Genomic DNA, 19,049 nt, shown 5'->3' with positions numbered 1-19,049 from the left:
CCCCCTCATAGGAAAGGAAGGGGCAGGAGTGTGATGGAAACACAGATTAAGACAGACAGGGGAAAACGAAAACTCAGACTCAGACACACTGCAAACTCACAAGAATAAACAGTAAGAGATTAAGGAGAAAAGCAATAGCAGGAAGGCAGCAACAAAAAGACAACAAGGGTTAACATCACAACTGCTCACAGGAATAAAAAGTAAGAGACTAAGGAGAAAAGCAAGAGCACTCTCCCAACACTTCTTATACTTACTGAATACGTATACAACGATTATCAGGAGTATACTGATCAGAAAGATTATGGCAAGGAGAGTTATTCTGAATACTAGAGACCTCTTCCTCCCAAAACAAGATTGAACTAGAAAAGAAATATGCTTGTTTTATTAATAACATTTAAGACAAGTTACTCCAATATGTACTAATAATATAAAGCCTTTAATGATGGCGACATGGATTACAAATATGCACACTAAACTAACAAGGTTTACACATTTCCGCCAGGGATCACAACAGGGGTGGACATATCATTTGTGCAACTTATGCGATTGCACAGGGGCCCAATAAGTAAAGGGGCCCATGTCTACCTCCAGAGCAGGTGCAATTTTGCATTTTTAATGCTTGGGCAGCAAAGAACCCATATATTGTTCTTGCACGGGCGGGGCCACTGCTAGGAATTTCAGAGCCCCGTACTGGCAACATTTTCAGGCCCTTTGAAACTTTGCTCAGGCTCCACATATATATATATATATATATATATATATATATATATATACATATATATATATATATGTAGAGCAAAAATGAAGGCAGCACTCAGCAACAAATTGAAAAAAAGTAGCCTTTATTGGCCCATAGGATACAGCTTTTTGGATTCATATATATATGAATATATATATGTATATATATATTTATTGCGAGACAGGGGATGTAGCTCAGCTGGGATCTTTGCTTTGGTCCAAGCGAGTGGCTATGGATTCACAGATGACAGCGGCAGACTGGCAGGTTCCACACAGATGCGGCCACTGCCGTGTTTATTGTGTACACTTATCGCTCAGTGTTACACATTCAAAAACAGGAAAATAAATGTCTAAGGCCGTCTGGCCACTAACTAACAACAGAATGCTAACTACAAAATAAACCTATGTAACAAACAAAACAGTACTCTCTTACTGTGTCGGTTCCTCAGCACAGCAAGCGGAGGTATGGAGTCTCAGCACCAGCAGCCATGAGCCTGCACTGCTCTCCTCAGCAGGCTCTTTGTTCTGAATGCCTTCTGATTATTTCAGCTGATCCAGTAAGGAATCAAAACCTGGATTGAATGTGGAGAAGGGAGCAACCAGTCCCACTGCCATTCCTACTGATTGCTCCAGGAAAAACAGAGCCCAAAATTACACTGAAATAAACAGGCTTCAGTGACTAAGTTATTGCTGAGCCAGATATAACTTTCCCAGCCTTTCCCAGCCCATTTGCATGGGCTGACTGCTCCACAGTCAGTACATGGAGACAAATGAAATGAACCGAGGGGAAACATAGCTGTTCTCTAGTACTTCTCCCCTCGGCATCTCACAATATATATATATATATATATTGTGAGACTGTGACCGGGGTTATCTATGACGGCCGGTATGTCTCGCCCCGGTTGTGCTCACTCCATGATAGAAAGTAAATCCACTCTAGGGTTAATCCTGTTTCCCTACAGGCTGAAGGAAGGGTTAAATGGAAACAGGAACGAGGGCAGGTGTGCCAGGTGTGAGGGAGTGAACACAACTCCCTGAGTTCTCTGCTGGAGAGGCACATGTATATATTGTTGTGGACTTTTTTTTTGTTTGGACATTAAAACCGTGTGCTGTGAACCTTAATGCCTGGATCCCGTGTCTTCTGCAGCGCAGCCGACCGTGCTACCTCACATATGGTGGAGAATCGGCGGGCATGACAGCCGGTGAGGTGTAGCATCATCCCTGGTGACCCAGCAGCACATGTCCTGGATCCGAGCGGCTATACTACAGCCCAAACCCGGCGACACCATGGAGGACATACTAAGGCAGCAGCAACAGACTAATGCACAGCTACAAGAGGCTAATGCACAGCAGCAACAGACCAATGCACACCTGCTCCGGGCGTTGGAACGTCAGCAGCAATCCTTGCAAGCGCAGGAAAAAAGGCACCAAGAACAGATGGTTCTCCTGGCCAAGTCGATCCGTGCCGGACCGGCAGCAACAACCCCGGGACCGGGTGATGACGGCAGCGTCCGGACAGCGGTGAGACAAGCGTTGCAAAAGATGACCCCGGGGGATGAGGTGGAAGCGTTCCTGGCGGTGTTTGAGCGAGTGGCCGAGCGGGAAAAGCTGCCGACCCCCCAGTGGGCTGAGGTATTGTCGCCCTATCTGACGGGGGAACCCCAAAAAGCGTACCTGGACCTCTGTACCGAGGACGCCATTGACTATGTGACCCTAAAAGCCGAAATACTGGCACGGTTGGGGGTGAATACCTATGTACGGGCTCAGCGGGTAAATCAGTGGTTCTATGAGGAAGCCAAACCCGTACGCTCCCAGGCCTATGACTTGTTGCATCTTGTAAAAAAATGGTTGCAGCCTGACACTCTGAGCCCGGCGCAGATGGTGGAAAGGGTAGTAGTGGATCGTTTTGTGCGCACTTTACCCGTCACCGTTCAACGGTGGGTAGGACAGGGTGATAAGAGTACCCTGGACCAGTTAGTGTCCCTGGTAGAGCGGCATGTGGCTACGCAGGACTTGATACGGGACACTGAGACTTTGCGTACCGCCCGTCGGTCCGGCCCCTCCAAGCCTAGGGCCAAGGACCCACTGCCGACAACGGTGCAGGAGTCCCCTACCGTCCCGCCTGAGGCCGCGGCCGCCAATCCTGAGGTCCGGAAGGTTCTGTACCCTAAACGACAACCCGTCAAGGGGGTTTCCGTCCCCATTAGATGTTGGCGGTGCCAGCGGGTGGGACATATGGAAGCCCAGTGTCCACTCACCACGGAGCCCATGGATTGTGGGATTACCCGGCGGGGTTCAATGTATGCTCAGGTGGTGTGTACCGCTGACCTGCTCTCCCCAGAGACGGAGCCCCACTTGTGCCAAATACAGGTGAATGGATGTCCGGTTACAGGATTGTTGGATTCCGGAAGCTTAGTGACCCTTGTGCGATCCACCTTGAGGGCTAAAGTAAAGGCCACAGGACGTACCGTGGGGGTGGTTTGCATACATGGGGACCGCCGAGACTATCCCACGGGGATTGTCACCATCACAGCACCTTGCGGTCAGGTGCAACATGAGGTGGGACTTCTTAACACTCTTCCTTATGACGTGATCCTAGGAAGGGATCTGCCCTATTTTTGGACTTTATGGAAGGGACCCCCTAAGTCTCCTCAGATATTGGTCAGTCCGGGACCTGAGCCCTACAATCCTGAATCCGGGACACCTGCCGTAGGGGTCCCCATGATAGGGACAGAATGTGAACCTGATAGGTCGCCCCTAGAGGTATTGGCAGGAGAGGCTGAGACGGTCGAACCCATCCCGGAGTTGGAGGCGTCCCCGGATACGTTTGGGACTGCCCAACTCCAGGACCCTACATTAATACATGCCCGGAGTCGGGTGACAGTAATTGACGGGGTGGCACAGCTGCCCGGTGCCCAGGTAAGGTACCCCCATTTCGCTCTTAAGCAGGATTTACTCTACCGGGTAGATGAAATACGGGGCGTGGGGGTAGAGCAGTTGGTGGTGCCCCAGCCGCATCGTCGGCGGGTCCTCGACTTGGCTCATAAACACCTGATGAGTGGCCACCTAGGGGTCAAGAAAACGCAGGAGTGAATATTGCAAAGGTTCTATTGGCCCGGAGTCTTTGGGGAGGTAAAACGGTTCTGCGAAACCTGCCCGGAGTGTCAGCTTACCGCACCCCTGACCCATTTTCGCAGTCCGTTGGTACCGTTACCCATTATAGAAGTCCCTTTTGAACGGATAGGGATGGATCTGGTGGGGCCCCTCGTAAAGTCCGCTCGAGGGCACCAACACATCCTAGTGATCGTTGACTATGCCACCCGGTATCCCGAGGCGATACCTCTCAGACATACTGCAGCAAAGCTTATAGCTCGGGAGTTGTTTGCTGTGTTCTGCCGGGTGGGGTTGCCCAAGGAGATCCTTACGGATCAGGGGACCCCATTCATGTCTAAAGTGACCAAAGAGCTATGCCGGCTACTCCAGATCAAGCAGTTGCGTACGTCTGTGTATCATCCTCAAACGGACGGTTTAGTCGAGCGTTTCAATAAAACCCTGAAAACCATGCTAAAAAGGGTGATTTCAAAAGACGGGAAAGACTGGGATATGATGCTTCCCTATTTGATGTTTGCCATCCGTGAGGTGCCACAGGCATCCACGGGGTTTTCGCCTTTTGAGTTGTTATACGGGCGACATCCCCGGGGATTGTTGGACCTGGCAAAGGAAACATGGGAGCAAGAGCCCACCCCCCATAAAAGTGTGATTGAACACATTTTGGGTATGCAGAACCGCATAAGCGCGGTCATGCCAATTGTGAAGGAGCATTTACAGGAGGCTCAGGCCGCGCAAAGCGGCCGCTACAATAGACAAGCCACCGTGCGGACTTTTAAACCCGGGGATCGGGTGTTGGTATTAATCCCCACGGCGGAGAGTAAATTCCTGGCTCAGTGGCAAGGCCCCTACGAGATAAAGGAAAGAGTCGGGGTGGTTAACTATAAAGTATTGCAGCCCGGTAGGCGGAAACCTGAACAAATATACCATGTCAACCTATTAAAACCCTGGCAGGAACGGGAAAGCCTGATGGCTGTTTTTTCCCCATCTCCCTCCTCTTCGGGTTGTTCACCTCCGGCTCCAGCGACCTCCGGAGAGGACGAACCGGAAGTAAGGATTGGAGAAGCCCTCACCAAGACTCAGAGGCGAGAGGCCAGACGGTTGGTTCAGCAGAACCCCGATGTCTTCTCCGAGCTGCCCGGTAGGACCAGTCTGATACGACATGATATTGTCACCGAGCCCCACCTGAAGGTACGCCTGAAGTCATACCGGGTACCGGAGGCTCGACGACAAGGCATATCGGAGGAAGTAAAGACAATGTTACGCCTGGGGGTCATCGAAAAATCCCGGAGTGAATGGGCTAGTCCGATTGTCCTAATACCAAAACCCGATGGCTCCTTAAGGTTCTGCAATGACTTTAGGAGATTGAACGAAATATCCAAGTTCGATCTCTACCCCATGCCCAGAGTGGATGAGCTGATTGATAGGCTGGGACAGGCGCGGTATTTTACCACGCTCGACCTGACCAAGGGGTACTGGCAGGTGCCACTGACGGAGTCCGCCAAGGAGAAAACCGCTTTTGTTACACCGGAGGGTCTCTTCCACTATGTTGTCTTGCCTTTTGGGTTACATGGCGCTCCGGCCACGTTCCAGAGGTTGATGGACTTAGTGCTGGAACCCCACCAGGCGTATGCATCAGCGTACCTTGATGACATCATTATTTACAGCTCCGATTGGCAGACCCACTTGGAACAGGTACAAGCGGTGGTGGACGCGCTTCGAACAGCCGGATTGACAGCCAATCCCAAGAAATGTGCGTTGGGTCTCACGGAAGCCCGCTACTTGGGCTACGTGATAGGCCAAGGAGTGATTAAGCCCCAAATTAACAAGGTTGAGGCGATCCAGAAGTGGCCTAGACCCCTGACCACGAAGCAGGTTAGGGCCTTCCTGGGTATCGTGGGATACTACAGGAGGTTTGTAAAGGATTTTGCGGGACTATCAGCCCCTTTGACGGACCTTCTCAAAGGCAAGAAGTCCGTCATGGTGCGCTGGACTCCGCAGGCCGAGGACTCCTTCCGGGCCCTGAAGGGGGTCCTGTGCGGACAGCCCGTTCTTGTACACCCTGATTTCCGGAAGGAGTTCATAGTACAGACTGACGCCTCAGAGGTCGGCCTGGGGGCAGTGCTGTCTCAGGTGGTTCAGGGGGAGGAACACCCCGTCACCTTCTTAAGTAGGAAGCTCACCCCTCCCGAGCGGAATTATAGCGTAGTGGAGAAGGAGTGCCTGGCGATCAAGTGGGCCTTGGAGTCCCTACGCTATTACCTGCTGGGACGGCAGTTTCGCTTGGTGACGGATCACTCTCCACTGGTCTGGATGAGGTCCGCCAAGGAACGGAATGCCCGGGTTACCCGGTGGTTCCTTTCTCTGCAGAACTTCCGGTTTACGGTTGAACATAGGGCCGGTAGGTTGCAGGGCAACGCCGATGCCTTGTCCCGCGGCCCGTGTTTGATGGCGGGAGTTCAACCCCGCACGCTTGAACTGAGGGGGGGGGGTATGTGAGACTGTGACCGGGGTTATCTATGACGGCCGGTATGTCTCGCCCCGGTTGTGCTCACTCCATGATAGAAAGTAAATCCACTCTAGGGTTAATCCTGTTTCCCTACAGGCTGAAGGAAGGGTTAAATGGAAACAGGAACGAGGGCAGGTGTGCCGGGTGTGAGGGAGTGAACACAACTCCCTGAGTTCTCTGCTGGAGAGGCACATGTATATATTGTTGTGGACATTTTTTTGTTTGGACATTAAAACCGTGTGCTGTGAACCTTAATGCCTGGATCCCGTGTCTTCTGCAGCGCAGCCGACCGTGCTACCTCACAATATATATATATATATATATATATATATATATATACATATACTGTATATACACAACCAAAAACGTTAGCACCCTTGAAGTTGTTCCAGAAAATGAAGTCTTTCTCTCAGAAAATTAATAATACACCCTTTACACCATCCCTCTTCATAATATCTCTCCCACACTGCCTCTATGTATAATATCCCCAAACACACACTGCACCTCTGTATAATACCCCTCTCCCCCTCACACACACTGCTACTTGCAACACTTTGTTAAGAAAGAAGTAATGGGCACCACAATGTAATAAATATTAATAAAGAGTGGGGTGCTAACAAAAACTATAAAAAAAAATGGATTGTAACATGAGAGGTAAAAAACTGCACAGTAAAAATTTGCACACCCAACTATTTATATATAAACATAGCTTTTATTGATACAAAACATATAAGGCTGACAAAAACAAAAGGTTAAAAACATGATTGACAAGAGAAAAAGAATGGATGAAATAAGGGGATGGACATAATAATCCTGTACTTATCCCCAATGAAGTATCAGGGCGCGGATAATAGAATGCACAATAAGTATATAAACATGGCACTTATACTTGGCTGTAGAGCCTCACCTTAAAAGGTAATGTGGCAGTAAATCAATAGAGGGTAGGTTTTCAACTTTTGTTTTTGTCAGCCTTACATATTTTGTATCAATAAAAGCCAAGTACGGTATATATATGTCTCCCTCCTGGGAGGGAGACATATATATATATATATATTTTTTTTTTTTTTCTTTGTATATAGGAACAAGAGAAGAGATCACACATAACCAAGGCACACATCAAAAATATATTTCAAAAAGTTTTGAAAATTTTATTAGATCCATAGAAAACACACACAGACATTAATAAAATCATTTAAAAGACAATAATTCTAACAACGACCTCTATGATTTTATAATTAATTGCTCCTGAAACTGTGCAATAATCAATACACCAATTGGTACAAAAAAAATTAATTATGATTATATAACAGCTTAATCCAAATGGGGTATTATATATGGCAATGAAAAGAACAACCCAATAATTAACATATGTACTGATGCACACCAAAAAATATATGCAAGCCAATTTATATAATTCAATTACCAACATCTTTATTATACATAAAAATACATAAAATTGAATGGGTCAACCCAATTGACGGATGAAATAAATGGGGAATACCTGGCACTTGTAATTAGTATATCTAAACTTATATGTATTGGTAATAAGTTATATTATTCTCATCTGGAAAACCAACCTCAGGTCAAATGTATCAACAATCCCTATCTGTAATAAATAAGAGTTGTATACACGTAATTATAAAGGGATTGCATCTACAATATCATCATCTATAAATAATATTACCAATAATCCAAGTACGTGATGGTGCCACGGCCTCCCACAGACACACTGACGCGCGTTTCGCACCTTAACGTGCTTCGTCCAGGAGTGATCAGTTGTTAGTTCTCAGGCCTCTTTAAAGGTATGATATCCACCATTGATATGGAGCCGGTGTGCATATACATATACATGTTCTTTGTATATAGGTCCCCATTCAGGTATATATGTCTCCTCCTGGGCCTCTCCTGGCACATTCTGGTACATGTCACGCTCTCCGGGTCCCCTGCCCAGCTCCCCGGCTCCCCTGCCACGCTCCCCGGCTTCCCTGGCTCGCCTCCCGGCTCCTCTGTCCGGCGTCCCCCGCTCCACAGCCTCCAGGCCTCCTCACCTATGATCCCCAGGCGTCCCGGTCCCCGCTCCCAGCGTCCGCCGGCAGCTTCGCTCCAGCCCGGCTCCCCTGCCTCCTGTTCGCCGCTCCCTGACCTGGCTTCTGGCACCCGGGCCGCGCGCATGCGCATTAGGGCGCGCGCGCGGTCATTGACCCTTTCTTAAAGGGCCAGGGTCCACGGACAGGATATTGAACACACAGGTACAGGGTATAAAGGGGTTTAATGTCCAAGTGGGCGGGGCCTGTTCTTCGTGTTTCCTAAGCTAGGAGTCAGGTCTCCTTGTCTCTGCTGGTATACTTACCTATCTCTCTTCTAGAGACGCTCCTGCCTCGCCATCCGGTCCTGCCGATTCCCGAACCCCGAACGCTGACTGTTTGCCATCCCGTCAGTCCGTACCATCTCTGATCCCTGTGGTGACCCGTCCTCCCGCTCCATCGGTTCTGGACTCCGCCTGACAACATCTCGGCCTCCGAACCTGAGCTCCGTCACCCGGACTACCATCAGTGACTCCGTGGTCCCAGGGACTTCTACATTCCACTCTTTCTAACGGACTGTCCTGCTACCTGTAGTGCTCCGGCTACCGGACCCCTTGCCTTCAGTAAGGTGTTCGGCCCAGTGGATCCACCTCCTGGGTCCGCCCGTCCACCTGGCCCTAACAGTAAGAACAGGCCATGGATCCCGCCGAAGCACTAGCAGCCTTGCAGGAGGAACTCACACGCCAGCATGAGACCCAGACCCGCATGCTGAACTTCATGTCTTCTGTGGACGCCCGCCTGAACACGCTACAAGCGTCGGTCACATCTCGAGCTTCCACTGTACAATCCACGGCCACAGCTCCCGTGGCAGCCTCCTCGGATGCCTCCAGACTTCGTTTGGCCTCACCACCCCGGTACGCCGGAGATCCCAAGACCTGCAGGGGTTTCATCAATCAGTGCTCTCTCCATTTCAAGCTACTGACGCACTTGTTTGCCTCCGACCAAGCCAAGGTCGCGTTCATGATGTCCCATCTAGAGGGTGAGGCACTGGCCTGGATGAACCCCTTGTGGGAGAAGGAGGACCCTGTGACCACTAATATCCAGGACTTCCTGCAGGCATTTCGTGGCACCTTTGACGAGCCCGGACGCGCCTCCGCGTCTGCCTCGTCTCTCCTCCGGCTACGTCAGGGGACTCTGACGGTGGGCCAATATGCCATCCGTTTTCGCACCTTGGCTTCGGAACTCGGATGGAACAATGAGGCTCTAACCGCCGCCTTCTGGGAAGGTCTCTCGGGTCAAATTAAAGATGAGCTGGCTGGTCGTGACGTGCCGACCACCCTGGATGCCCTGATTGCCCTAGCGACTCGAGTAGATCTTCGCTTTCAGGAACGATCCAAAGAGGTGTCCCGTGAGAGACGTCCGATACGGCATTCATCTCCTCCGCAGAAGCCCGCCGTACTTCAGTCAACGTCATCTGGTGTCTCCGTCCACGAGCCCATGAAGATCGACCGTTTGCGGCAGTCCGAACAACGCCGAGCAGAACGGCTCGCCAAGGGTCTCTGCTTCTACTGCGGAGAGGGCACACACCTGCTACGCTCCTGTCCAGAGAGGCCGGGAAACTCCAAAGCCTAGGGTTGGTAGGAGAGGCCACCCTAGGTGCTGGGACTCTCTCTGACCCGGTTACGTGGACTGTTCAAGTGACAACGGGAGAGACGCGGTTCACGGCCGAGGCGTACCTCGATTCCGGGGCAGCAGGCAATTTCATCCAGCAGGCCACGGTGGATAAGTACCAGGTGCCTGTTGCTCCACTCGACAAACCCCTCGTGATTGCCTCTGTGGATGGGAGACCCCTCTCTGACACCATCTCGTGGATCACCAAGCCGGTGGAACTGCGTATCGGGGCCCTGCACACCGAGAACATCGCTCTCTATGTCCTCCCACACATGTCTCACCAAATCCTGCTGGGACTTCCCTGGTTACGGACACACGAACCGTCAGTCAGCTGGGGTACTGGTGAAATCACCCGATGGGGCTCCTCTTGCGACGAGAACTGTCTGAAGACTATACAGCCCATCCGACGACCTCCGGTTCCTGAGTCCCTACCGGGACTGCCCTCGGCCTATTGGTCCTTCGTGGACGTCTTTGATAAAAAGGAGTCAGAGGTACTGCCGCCACATCGTCCTTACGATTGTGCCATCGACCTGCTCCCGGGAACTACACCACCTCGAGGACGGATATATCCGCTGTCTCCTGCCGAAACAAGGGCCATGTCTACCTACATCACAGAGAACCTGGCAAGGGGATTCATTCGGAGATCCTCCTCTCCTGCTGGAGCAGGTTTCTTCTTCGTTAAGAAGAAAGAGGGCGACTTACGCCCATGCATTGACTACCGGGGATTGAACCAAATCACCGTGAAAAATAAATACCCCCTGCCGCTCATCCCCGAATTGTTTGATCGGCTAAGAGGAGCTCGTGTGTTTACCAAGTTGGATCTCCGGGGTGCCTACAACCTGGTCCGCATCCGCTCTGGGGACGAATGGAACACCGCGTTCAATACTCGCGATGGGCACTATGAATACTGTGTGATGCCCTTCGGCCTGTGTAACGCACCAGCAGTCTTTCAGGAATTGGTGAACGACGTGTTCCGGGATCTTCTCTACGTCTGTGTGGTGGTGTATCTTGATGACATCCTGGTCTTTTCTCCGGACCTCCAGACCCACAGAGAGAACGTGCAGCTGGTTCTACAAAGACTGAGGGAGAATCGTCTGTACGCCAAGTACGAGAAGTGTGTCTTCGAGCAGTCTTCTCTTCCCTTCCTGGGTTACGTGATCTCCGATACCGGCCTGCAGATGGATCCGGAGAAGGTCTCTTCCATTATCAACTGGCCCCCTCCTTCTGGACTGAAGGCAATCCAACGCTTTCTGGGATTCGCAAACTATTACCGTCAGTTCATCCCTCACTTCTCTGCTCTGACTGCACCTCTCTCCGCCTTGACCAAGAAGGGGGCTAATCCAAAGGACTGGTCACCTGCGGCCGACGCCGCGTTTGGCTCCCTGAAGCGGGCATTTGCTTCCTCCCCTGTGCTCCACCGTCCGGAGTTAAACCGACAGTTCACCTTGGAGGTGGATGCCTCCTCCTCAGGAGCCGGAGCAGTGCTCATGCAGAAGTCCTCCTCCGGGAAGATGGTGACTTGCGGTTTCTTCTCCAAGAGCTTCTCAGCGCCTGAACGCAACTACACCATCGGTGACCGAGAGCTATTGGCAGTCAAACTGGCTCTGGAGGAATGGCGCTACCTTCTGGAGGGAGCAGTGTACCCCGTGATCATTTATACGGACCACAAGAACCTGGAATACCTGCGGTCCGCTCAGCGACTGAACCCACAGCAAGCCAGGTGGTCCTTGTTCTTTGCCAGGTTCGATTTCCAGCTCCATTTCCGACCCGCGGACAAGAATGTGCGAGCAGATGCCTTGTCCAGGTCGTTCCTGCCCATGGAACAGGAGGAGGAGACATCCCAACCCATCATCTGTCCTAGTAAAATCATTCCGGTGGCCCCTGTCACCCTGGCCCAGATACCGCCTGGGAAGACCTATGTCTCTGAGACCGACAGGCAAAAAGTGCTGCACTGGGGCCATGCCTCGAAAACAGCCGGCCATGCTCGTCAGAAGAGAACATGGAGTACAATTATACGTCACTACTGGTGGCCATCCCTCCGCACGGACGTCGCTTCTTTTGTCTCAGCCTGCTCCTCTTGTGCCAGGAACAAGACGCCCAAACACCTGCCATATGGTCGTCTTCTGCCTCTGCCTATACCCTCCGTTCCGTGGCAACACATTGCAATGGACTTTATTACGGACTTGCCCCTGTCCTCCGGACACACAGTCATATGGGTCGTGGTGGATCGGTTCTCCAAAATGGCTCATTTCGTCCCTATGGCTGGACTGCCCTCTGCCCAGGAACTCGCTGACGCCTACATACAGCACATCTTCCGGTTGCATGGCTTTCCATCACACATTGTGTCCGACAGAGGAACTCAGTTCACCTCCCGCTTCTGGAGGGCTCTCTGCAGACATCTGGGAGTGACTCTGGACTTTTCTTCAGCCTACCATCCTCAGTCGAATGGCCAAGTGGAACGAGTCAATCAGATCTTGACCTCCTTCTTACGTCACTACGTCAACGCCCATCATGACGACTGGTCCACGCTTCTTCCTTGGGCTGAATTCTCCCATAACCACCACGTCAGTGAGTCCTCCTCCAGCTCTCCCTTCCATGTCGTTTACGGACTTCAGCCTTCCGTCCCATTACCTGTATCCTCTTCCTCGGATGTCCCTGCTGCTGATGCTGTAGCCCGTGACTTTGCAACAATTTGGGACTCTGTCAAGATGTCCCTTGGACGTGCTTCCCTGCGGATGAAGAGACACGCAGACAAGAGGCGTCTGGATCCCCCGTGTTTCTCTCCAGGAGATCTCGTCTGGCTTGCTTCCAAGTACGTCCGATTGAAGCTACCGTCATACAAGCTGGGTCCTCGCTACATCGGGCCGTTTAAAGTCCTTAGCAAGATCAATGAGGTCTCCTACAAGCTGCAGCTCCCGGCCACGATGAGGATACCCAACTCCTTCCACGTCTCCCTGCTCAAGCCGGTTGTCCTTGGTCCCTTCTCCGCTGCTGCCAGTTCTGCTCCTCCTCCTATTGCTGATGATGACATCTATGCGGTAAGGGATATCGTGGCCATGAAAACTGTACGAGGCCGACAGTTCTTCTTGGTGGACTGGGCGGGGTATGGTCCTGAGGATAGGTCCTGGGAACCTCGGGAAAATGTGGGTACTCCTCTGATTCGTGCCTTCCTGTCCCGCTTGCGGGGGGGGAGGCGTGGGGGGGTACTGTCACGCTCTCCGGGTCCCCTGCCCAGCTCCCCGGCTCCCCTGCCACGCTCCCCGGCTTCCCTGGCTCGCCTCCCGGCTCCTGTGTCCGGCGTCCCCCGCTCCACAGCCTCCAGGCCTCCTCACCTATGATCCCCAGGCGTCCCGGTCCCCGCTCCCAGCGTCCGCCGACAGCTTCGCTCCAGCCCGGCTCCCCTGCCTCCTGTTCGCCGCTCCCTGCCCTGGCTTCTGGCACCAGGGCCGCGCGCATGCGCATTAGGGCGCGCGCGCGGTCATTGACCCTTTCTTAAAGGGCCAGCGTCCACGGACAGGATATTGAACACACAGGTACAGGGTATAAAGGGGTTTAATGTCCAAGTGGGCGGGGCCTGTTCTTCGTGTTTCCTAAGCTAGGAGTCAGGTCACCTTGTCTCTGCTGGTATACTTACCTATCTCTCTTCTAGAGCTGCTCCTGCCTCGCCATCCGGTCCTGCCGATTCCCGAACCCCGAACGCTGACTGTCTGCCATCCCGTCAGTCCGTACCATCTCTGATCCCTGTGGTGACCCGTCCTCCCGCTCCATCGGTTCCGGACTCCGCCTGACAACATCTCGGCCTCCGAACCTGAGCTCCGTCACCCGGACTACCATCAGTGACTCCGTGGTCCCAGGGACTTCTACATTCCACTCTTTCTAACGGACTGTCCTGCTACCTGTAGTGCTCTGGCTACCGGACCCCTTGCCTTCAGTAAGGTGTTCGGCCCAGTGGATCCACCTCCTGGGTCCGCCCGTCCACCTGGCCCTAACAGTACATATGTCCCCATTTTGGTTTCTGTTCCCTTCTTGGTATATATGCCATCCTCCTGGTAAATATGTCTCCTTCCTTGGCCATTCCTGGTATATATGTCCCCATTCATGTTTATTTGTCCCTTTTCTGGTATATATGTCCATTTTCTAGGTTATCCTAAATAAACAGTTGCTCTCTTCTACTGCTGATATATATATATATATATATATATATATATATATATATATATATATATATATATATATATATATATATATCCCCCTCCTGGGAACATTCTGGTATATATGTTCCCAGCCTTGTTTCTGCCCCTTCCTGGTGTATATGTCCTCATAGTGGAGGCCTCCTGGTATATATATATATCTCCCTCCTGGGCACATTCTGGTATATATGTCCCCATCCTGGTTTCTGTCCCCTTCCTGGTGTATATGTCCTCCTCCTGGTATATATGTCCCATTCTGCTGGCCCCCTTGCGTATTTGTGTGCTGCAAAAAAAAACCAAACAAACATTTTCCTCACCCTCCCCAGATCCCATGTCGCACGGCATCCTCTCTGAGCAGTGCATCTAGATGAAGCAAGGCAGGGGCTGGGGTCAGCGGGCGGGGGGGCATTCTGGGGTTGGCGGGTGGGCCACACCACCATCCCAGGCAATCGTCTTCAACTCACCTGTCCCACTGGCTGCCGCATTGTCGCCACCTCAGCTGCTGTTACTTGCAGGAGTGTAATGAGGTCGTAGAGTGATGACCTCACCACACTGCTGCATGGCCCAGCGATGACGTGCCGACGCCCTGCTCTGCTCCATTGACCCTGCCTCCACTCCAGCACATGGCTAATTTTCATGCTCCGTCCCTTTGCATGCAAATTAGCCATGTATATTAGCCAAAGCTGTGGCTGTGACTGGGGCCCGGTAAAGAGGAGGCCCGGCCTGACCGAGGCTTAATAAAGCTAAGGAATTACCCCGGGCTCCCCTCTTCACCGGGCCCCATACACTAGTCATGGTTGTGTGACTAGGTAGCAGACGGTGGTCTGGGACTGGTAGGAGCTGGACTCCCGGTCACAGGGGATCGCGACAAGGGACACGGTATTGTCGTGGAGGACAGCCGGCGGCCTTGTACCATCACCGGGCTGGGATCAGGGCACAACGGGGTACGTGGATCCTAGGTCAAGGAGTAGCTTCAGGCAACCTGACAATTCACCCGATGAGAACGGAGCCTTCAAGATCCGCTCTCCACCCGCTCCAAAATCGGGGTACTAGCGCATCGAGGGGGGTAGGACTTTCCACTAAAATGGTCCAGGAAATCCCAAGCATGAACTCTGAGAGCAAGCTCCCTCAGTTAGCCACACTGGGGAGCGGGACCCGATTAGTTTCAAGCCATAGGGGCCAACTAGAAGAGAACAAGGTGCCAAGGGAAAGGTCACAGATCATCAGGCAACACCAGCAGAAATGGGACCCAGACATGCTCACCCTCAGCGGCAGCGGTGTCTAGAACTTTGGTTTACTAAGTTGTCGGTGTCAGCTTTATGGAGTGAGTGAGTATGCAAGTAATCCTTACCTCCCCAATGGCACGTCCCGCCACCATCACCGAGTCCCGGGGCATACCCCCTACCCGTGGAGGGGTTAAACACCTGGCTACCCACTCCATCGCCACCGGGTACTCGCAGCTGCAGCAGTGGTACTCCACCTTACCACACACCATGGGTGGCGTCACGAACTTTAAATACAAAATCCCCTGTAAATACCCCCTTTATTTGAGTGGTCGCACGACCCCCGGGTCCGAACGCCCCTCGAGCCACTGCGAATCTGGATCTCCGAGCAGGCCGGCTGCTGACGTGGGGACGGCAAAGTTGTATTGCCCTGATGATAGCCCTGTGCAAAGGGCTTCTTTTCTGTCTGTGTGCACCAGTGGATAACAAGCCTATAATAAAACCTAGGGCAAGACAGGTCCGAAATCTGATTTTCTTGGATTTTTATTCCCCTAGACAACCACAATTACTAGGCTTCAGGTCCACTAGAGGTTTGACCATTGGTTGTACCACTAGCCACCAGGACTGCATCACTGTGAATACCAGAGTCTATAGTATGATCATGAGACACTGGATAATGTGCAGAATAATAACTATACCACTGTCCCACCAGGCACAATAGGCAGATTATACATTGTTCTTGTGAATTAATATTTTAAATATAAAGCAACACCTCAAATACTTTACAAGATCTGGAAATGTTGATCGAGGTAGATAGATAGACAGATATTTTTATACTTTACATTTTCCCCTTATTGTGTTGTTTTCTACTGTCCGAAATACATCATCAGTAATGACTCCAGTGTCCTTTTCCCACTGTCCTGTCGAACAAATCGCAGGAGTTTAGTTTCTTATTTCCTTCATTCTATTCTTATTGTCTTACCAGTTCCATCTTAATGATATTGTTCCTTCTTACCAGCACCATCACTTTTCCCGTCCATTCTCTTCTCTGATGAAGTTTCTGTAATAATGATCTGTATGAGTTTATATCTCTCTTAATCCTCCAGACAGGGAGGAGGAAGGTGACTGTAAAGAAGGGGATTTTTTTTTTATTTGGGAATGTACACTCCACACCTATCCTGGTCTATCATTAAGTAGGATTGTTTATATAAATGAACTCTAAAAATATTCTAACACAACGAGTTTTGGTGCGGTTTTTCATTCATCTTTTGCTCTTGATTTTGCTTGTATCGTTTTGTAAAATTCAAAGGACATTTCAGAAAATACCAAATAAAAAGGTGCAATTGAAATATTATTGACAACAGAAATAAACTGTGTAAATGTGGTTCCTTTACTCTGGGCGTTTTTTTGACATCGCATGGTTCCCAGGAATAAGGTCTGTTTTGTAAAATCAAGCAGTGGCCGCTACACTTTGAATAGATTGTTCACCGTCTTGTCTAGAGTCAACCTTTGGTTGTCTAAAAGTGTGAAACCGCACTTAAATCCACCTCGTGGTCGATGTTACTGTAGAGAGCTTCCGCACCCAGACTGGTGAGAATTGTGGGTTTAGATATAGTGACATTATGACGTGCCCACGGGGTCTTGGGGGTTACTCGTCACCGGGCCGGTGTCGGTTTGGGATGTTACAGCGGCCTGGTCCGGTTCCGTGACCCCGGCGGTGTCAATAAAGATAGGGATGGGGATGAGGGGAGTAGTTATACGTGACGCCACCTGTGGTATGCGGCCAGTTATTAGCCGCCGCTGCGGAAGTCTCTCTCTTCTGGGGCAGATGGTGACGCAGCTCAGGTGTTACAGCTCTCCACAGGTAGAGCTAGGCCCCAGGGAGGATGTTGGTGGTAGTAGTCGCCGATGGTACAGGGGCGCGAGGATGGGAGTGCCGGCAGTGATGTGACGACACAGAGGGTGCAGTTCAAGTTCTTTACTCACTGAAGTCACACACGCCTTTGGAGTGCCGTGTTCTGCTGTGATGGGCTCCAGCCAATCCCGGACAGTTCAGAGGTTAAGGCCAATGTTTCCTTCTGTGTGTCCTTTCCAATGGTCTTCCCTCCACCCCAGCTCCTGGGCCATGGAATGGGTCACAGGGTACCTGCAGCACTCCCCGTGAACCCTGGGATCCCCCTTCTTCCTAATAACCCGGGTCGAGACTCCAGCTCTGGACCATGGGCCCCTGTCTGTCCTTGTCACTTCTGACTGGCGCTTGCTGCGCCCGGAGTTAACTGAATGCTGTGTGAGTGTGTGTTGCCTTGCTCCCCAGTCTGTACTTACTCCGGGTCCTGGAACAAATTCCTCCAGCCTCCCGTCCCCAGGACCTCTCTCCTGCTGCTCTGCTTCCTTCTGCCTCCTCAGACTGTCTGTGTGTAAGTCTGCTGACTCACCACTTCCCTCTCTCTCTGTGCTGCTCGCCCCTCCCCCAAGGTTCCTAAACTAGTGAGCAGAAGGTCCACTAAATTAGTGATGGCCACCTTCCAAGTGCCTACCCTAGCCCAGTCCCAGTGAGAGGGTAACTAACTGTATGTTTTGGTGAATTGTGGTGGTTTTCCGGCGATGACCTCCTCCGTATCCGAAATGAATACTGCACCTCTGGTGAGGTGCTGTACCCTGTGGTGACTGAAGCCTCAGGGATGCCACAATTACATAAGGACAAGAGTCTTAAGCAGGCTTTACACACAGCGACATCGCTAGCGATGTCACTGGTGAAAGCACCCGCCCCCCTCGATTGTGCGTCATGGGCAAATCGCTGCCCGTGATGCACAACATCGCTTACACCCGTCACACGTACTTACAGTTAGGTCCAGAAATATTTGGACAGTGACACAATTTTCGCGAGTTGGGCTCTGCATGCCACCACATTGGATTTGAAATGAAACCTCTACAACAGAATTCAAGTGCAGATTGTAACGTTTAATTTGAAGGTTTGAACAAAAATATCTGATAGAAATTGTAGGAATTGTACACATTTCTTTACAAACACTCCACATTTTAGGAGGTCAAAAGTAATTGGACAAATAAACCAAACCCAAACAAAATATTTTTATTTTCAATATTTTGTTGCGAATCCTTTGGAGGCAATCACTGCCTTAAGTCTGGAACCCATGGACATCACCAAACGCTGGGTTTCCTCTTTCTTAATGCTTTGCCAGGCCTTTACAGCCGCAGCCTTCAGGTCTTGCTTGTTTGTGGGTCTTTCCGTCTTAAGTCTGGATTTGAGCAAGTGAAATGCATGCTCAATTGGGTTAAGATCTGGTGATTGACTTGGCCATTGCAGAATGTTCCATTTTTTGCCCTCATGAACTCCTGGGTAGCTTTGGCTGTATGCTTGGGGTCATTGTCCATCTGTACTATGAAGCGCCGTCCGATCAACTTTGCGGCATTTGGCTGACTCTGGGCTGAAAGTATATCCCGGTACACTTCAGAATTCATCCGACTACTCTTGTCTGCTGTTATGTCATCAATAAACACAAGTGACCCAGTGCCATTGAAAGCCATGCATGCCCATGCCATCACGTTGCCTCCACCATGTTTTACA

General features: G+C 51.1%; 1 protein-coding gene across 1 annotated transcript in view; it reads right to left on the bottom strand.

The window, feature by feature from the left end:
• The window catches only part of LOC142301946 (C-type lectin lectoxin-Phi2-like), a 50,796-nt gene extending 34,287 nt beyond the window's left edge, over positions 1–16,509 (bottom strand). Inside the window, exons 1-3 of the mRNA XM_075343007.1 lie at positions 16,479–16,509; positions 16,306–16,383; positions 255–359 (exon numbers count right to left, since the gene is read on the bottom strand). Of these exons, the coding sequence (XP_075199122.1) occupies positions 255–359; positions 16,306–16,383; positions 16,479–16,503 (208 nt within the window). The 5' untranslated portion in view covers positions 16,504–16,509. The remainder of the gene's footprint in view (positions 1–254; positions 360–16,305; positions 16,384–16,478) is intronic.
• Between the last annotated feature and the right edge of the window lie 2,540 nt (positions 16,510–19,049).

Source organism: Anomaloglossus baeobatrachus, chromosome 4 (genome assembly GCF_048569485.1).
Source record: "Anomaloglossus baeobatrachus isolate aAnoBae1 chromosome 4, aAnoBae1.hap1, whole genome shotgun sequence".
Taxonomy (NCBI): Eukaryota; Metazoa; Chordata; class Amphibia; order Anura; family Aromobatidae; genus Anomaloglossus; species Anomaloglossus baeobatrachus.
Note: the sequence above shows the minus strand (reverse complement) of the source record. Positions and strands in the feature narration are given on the sequence as shown.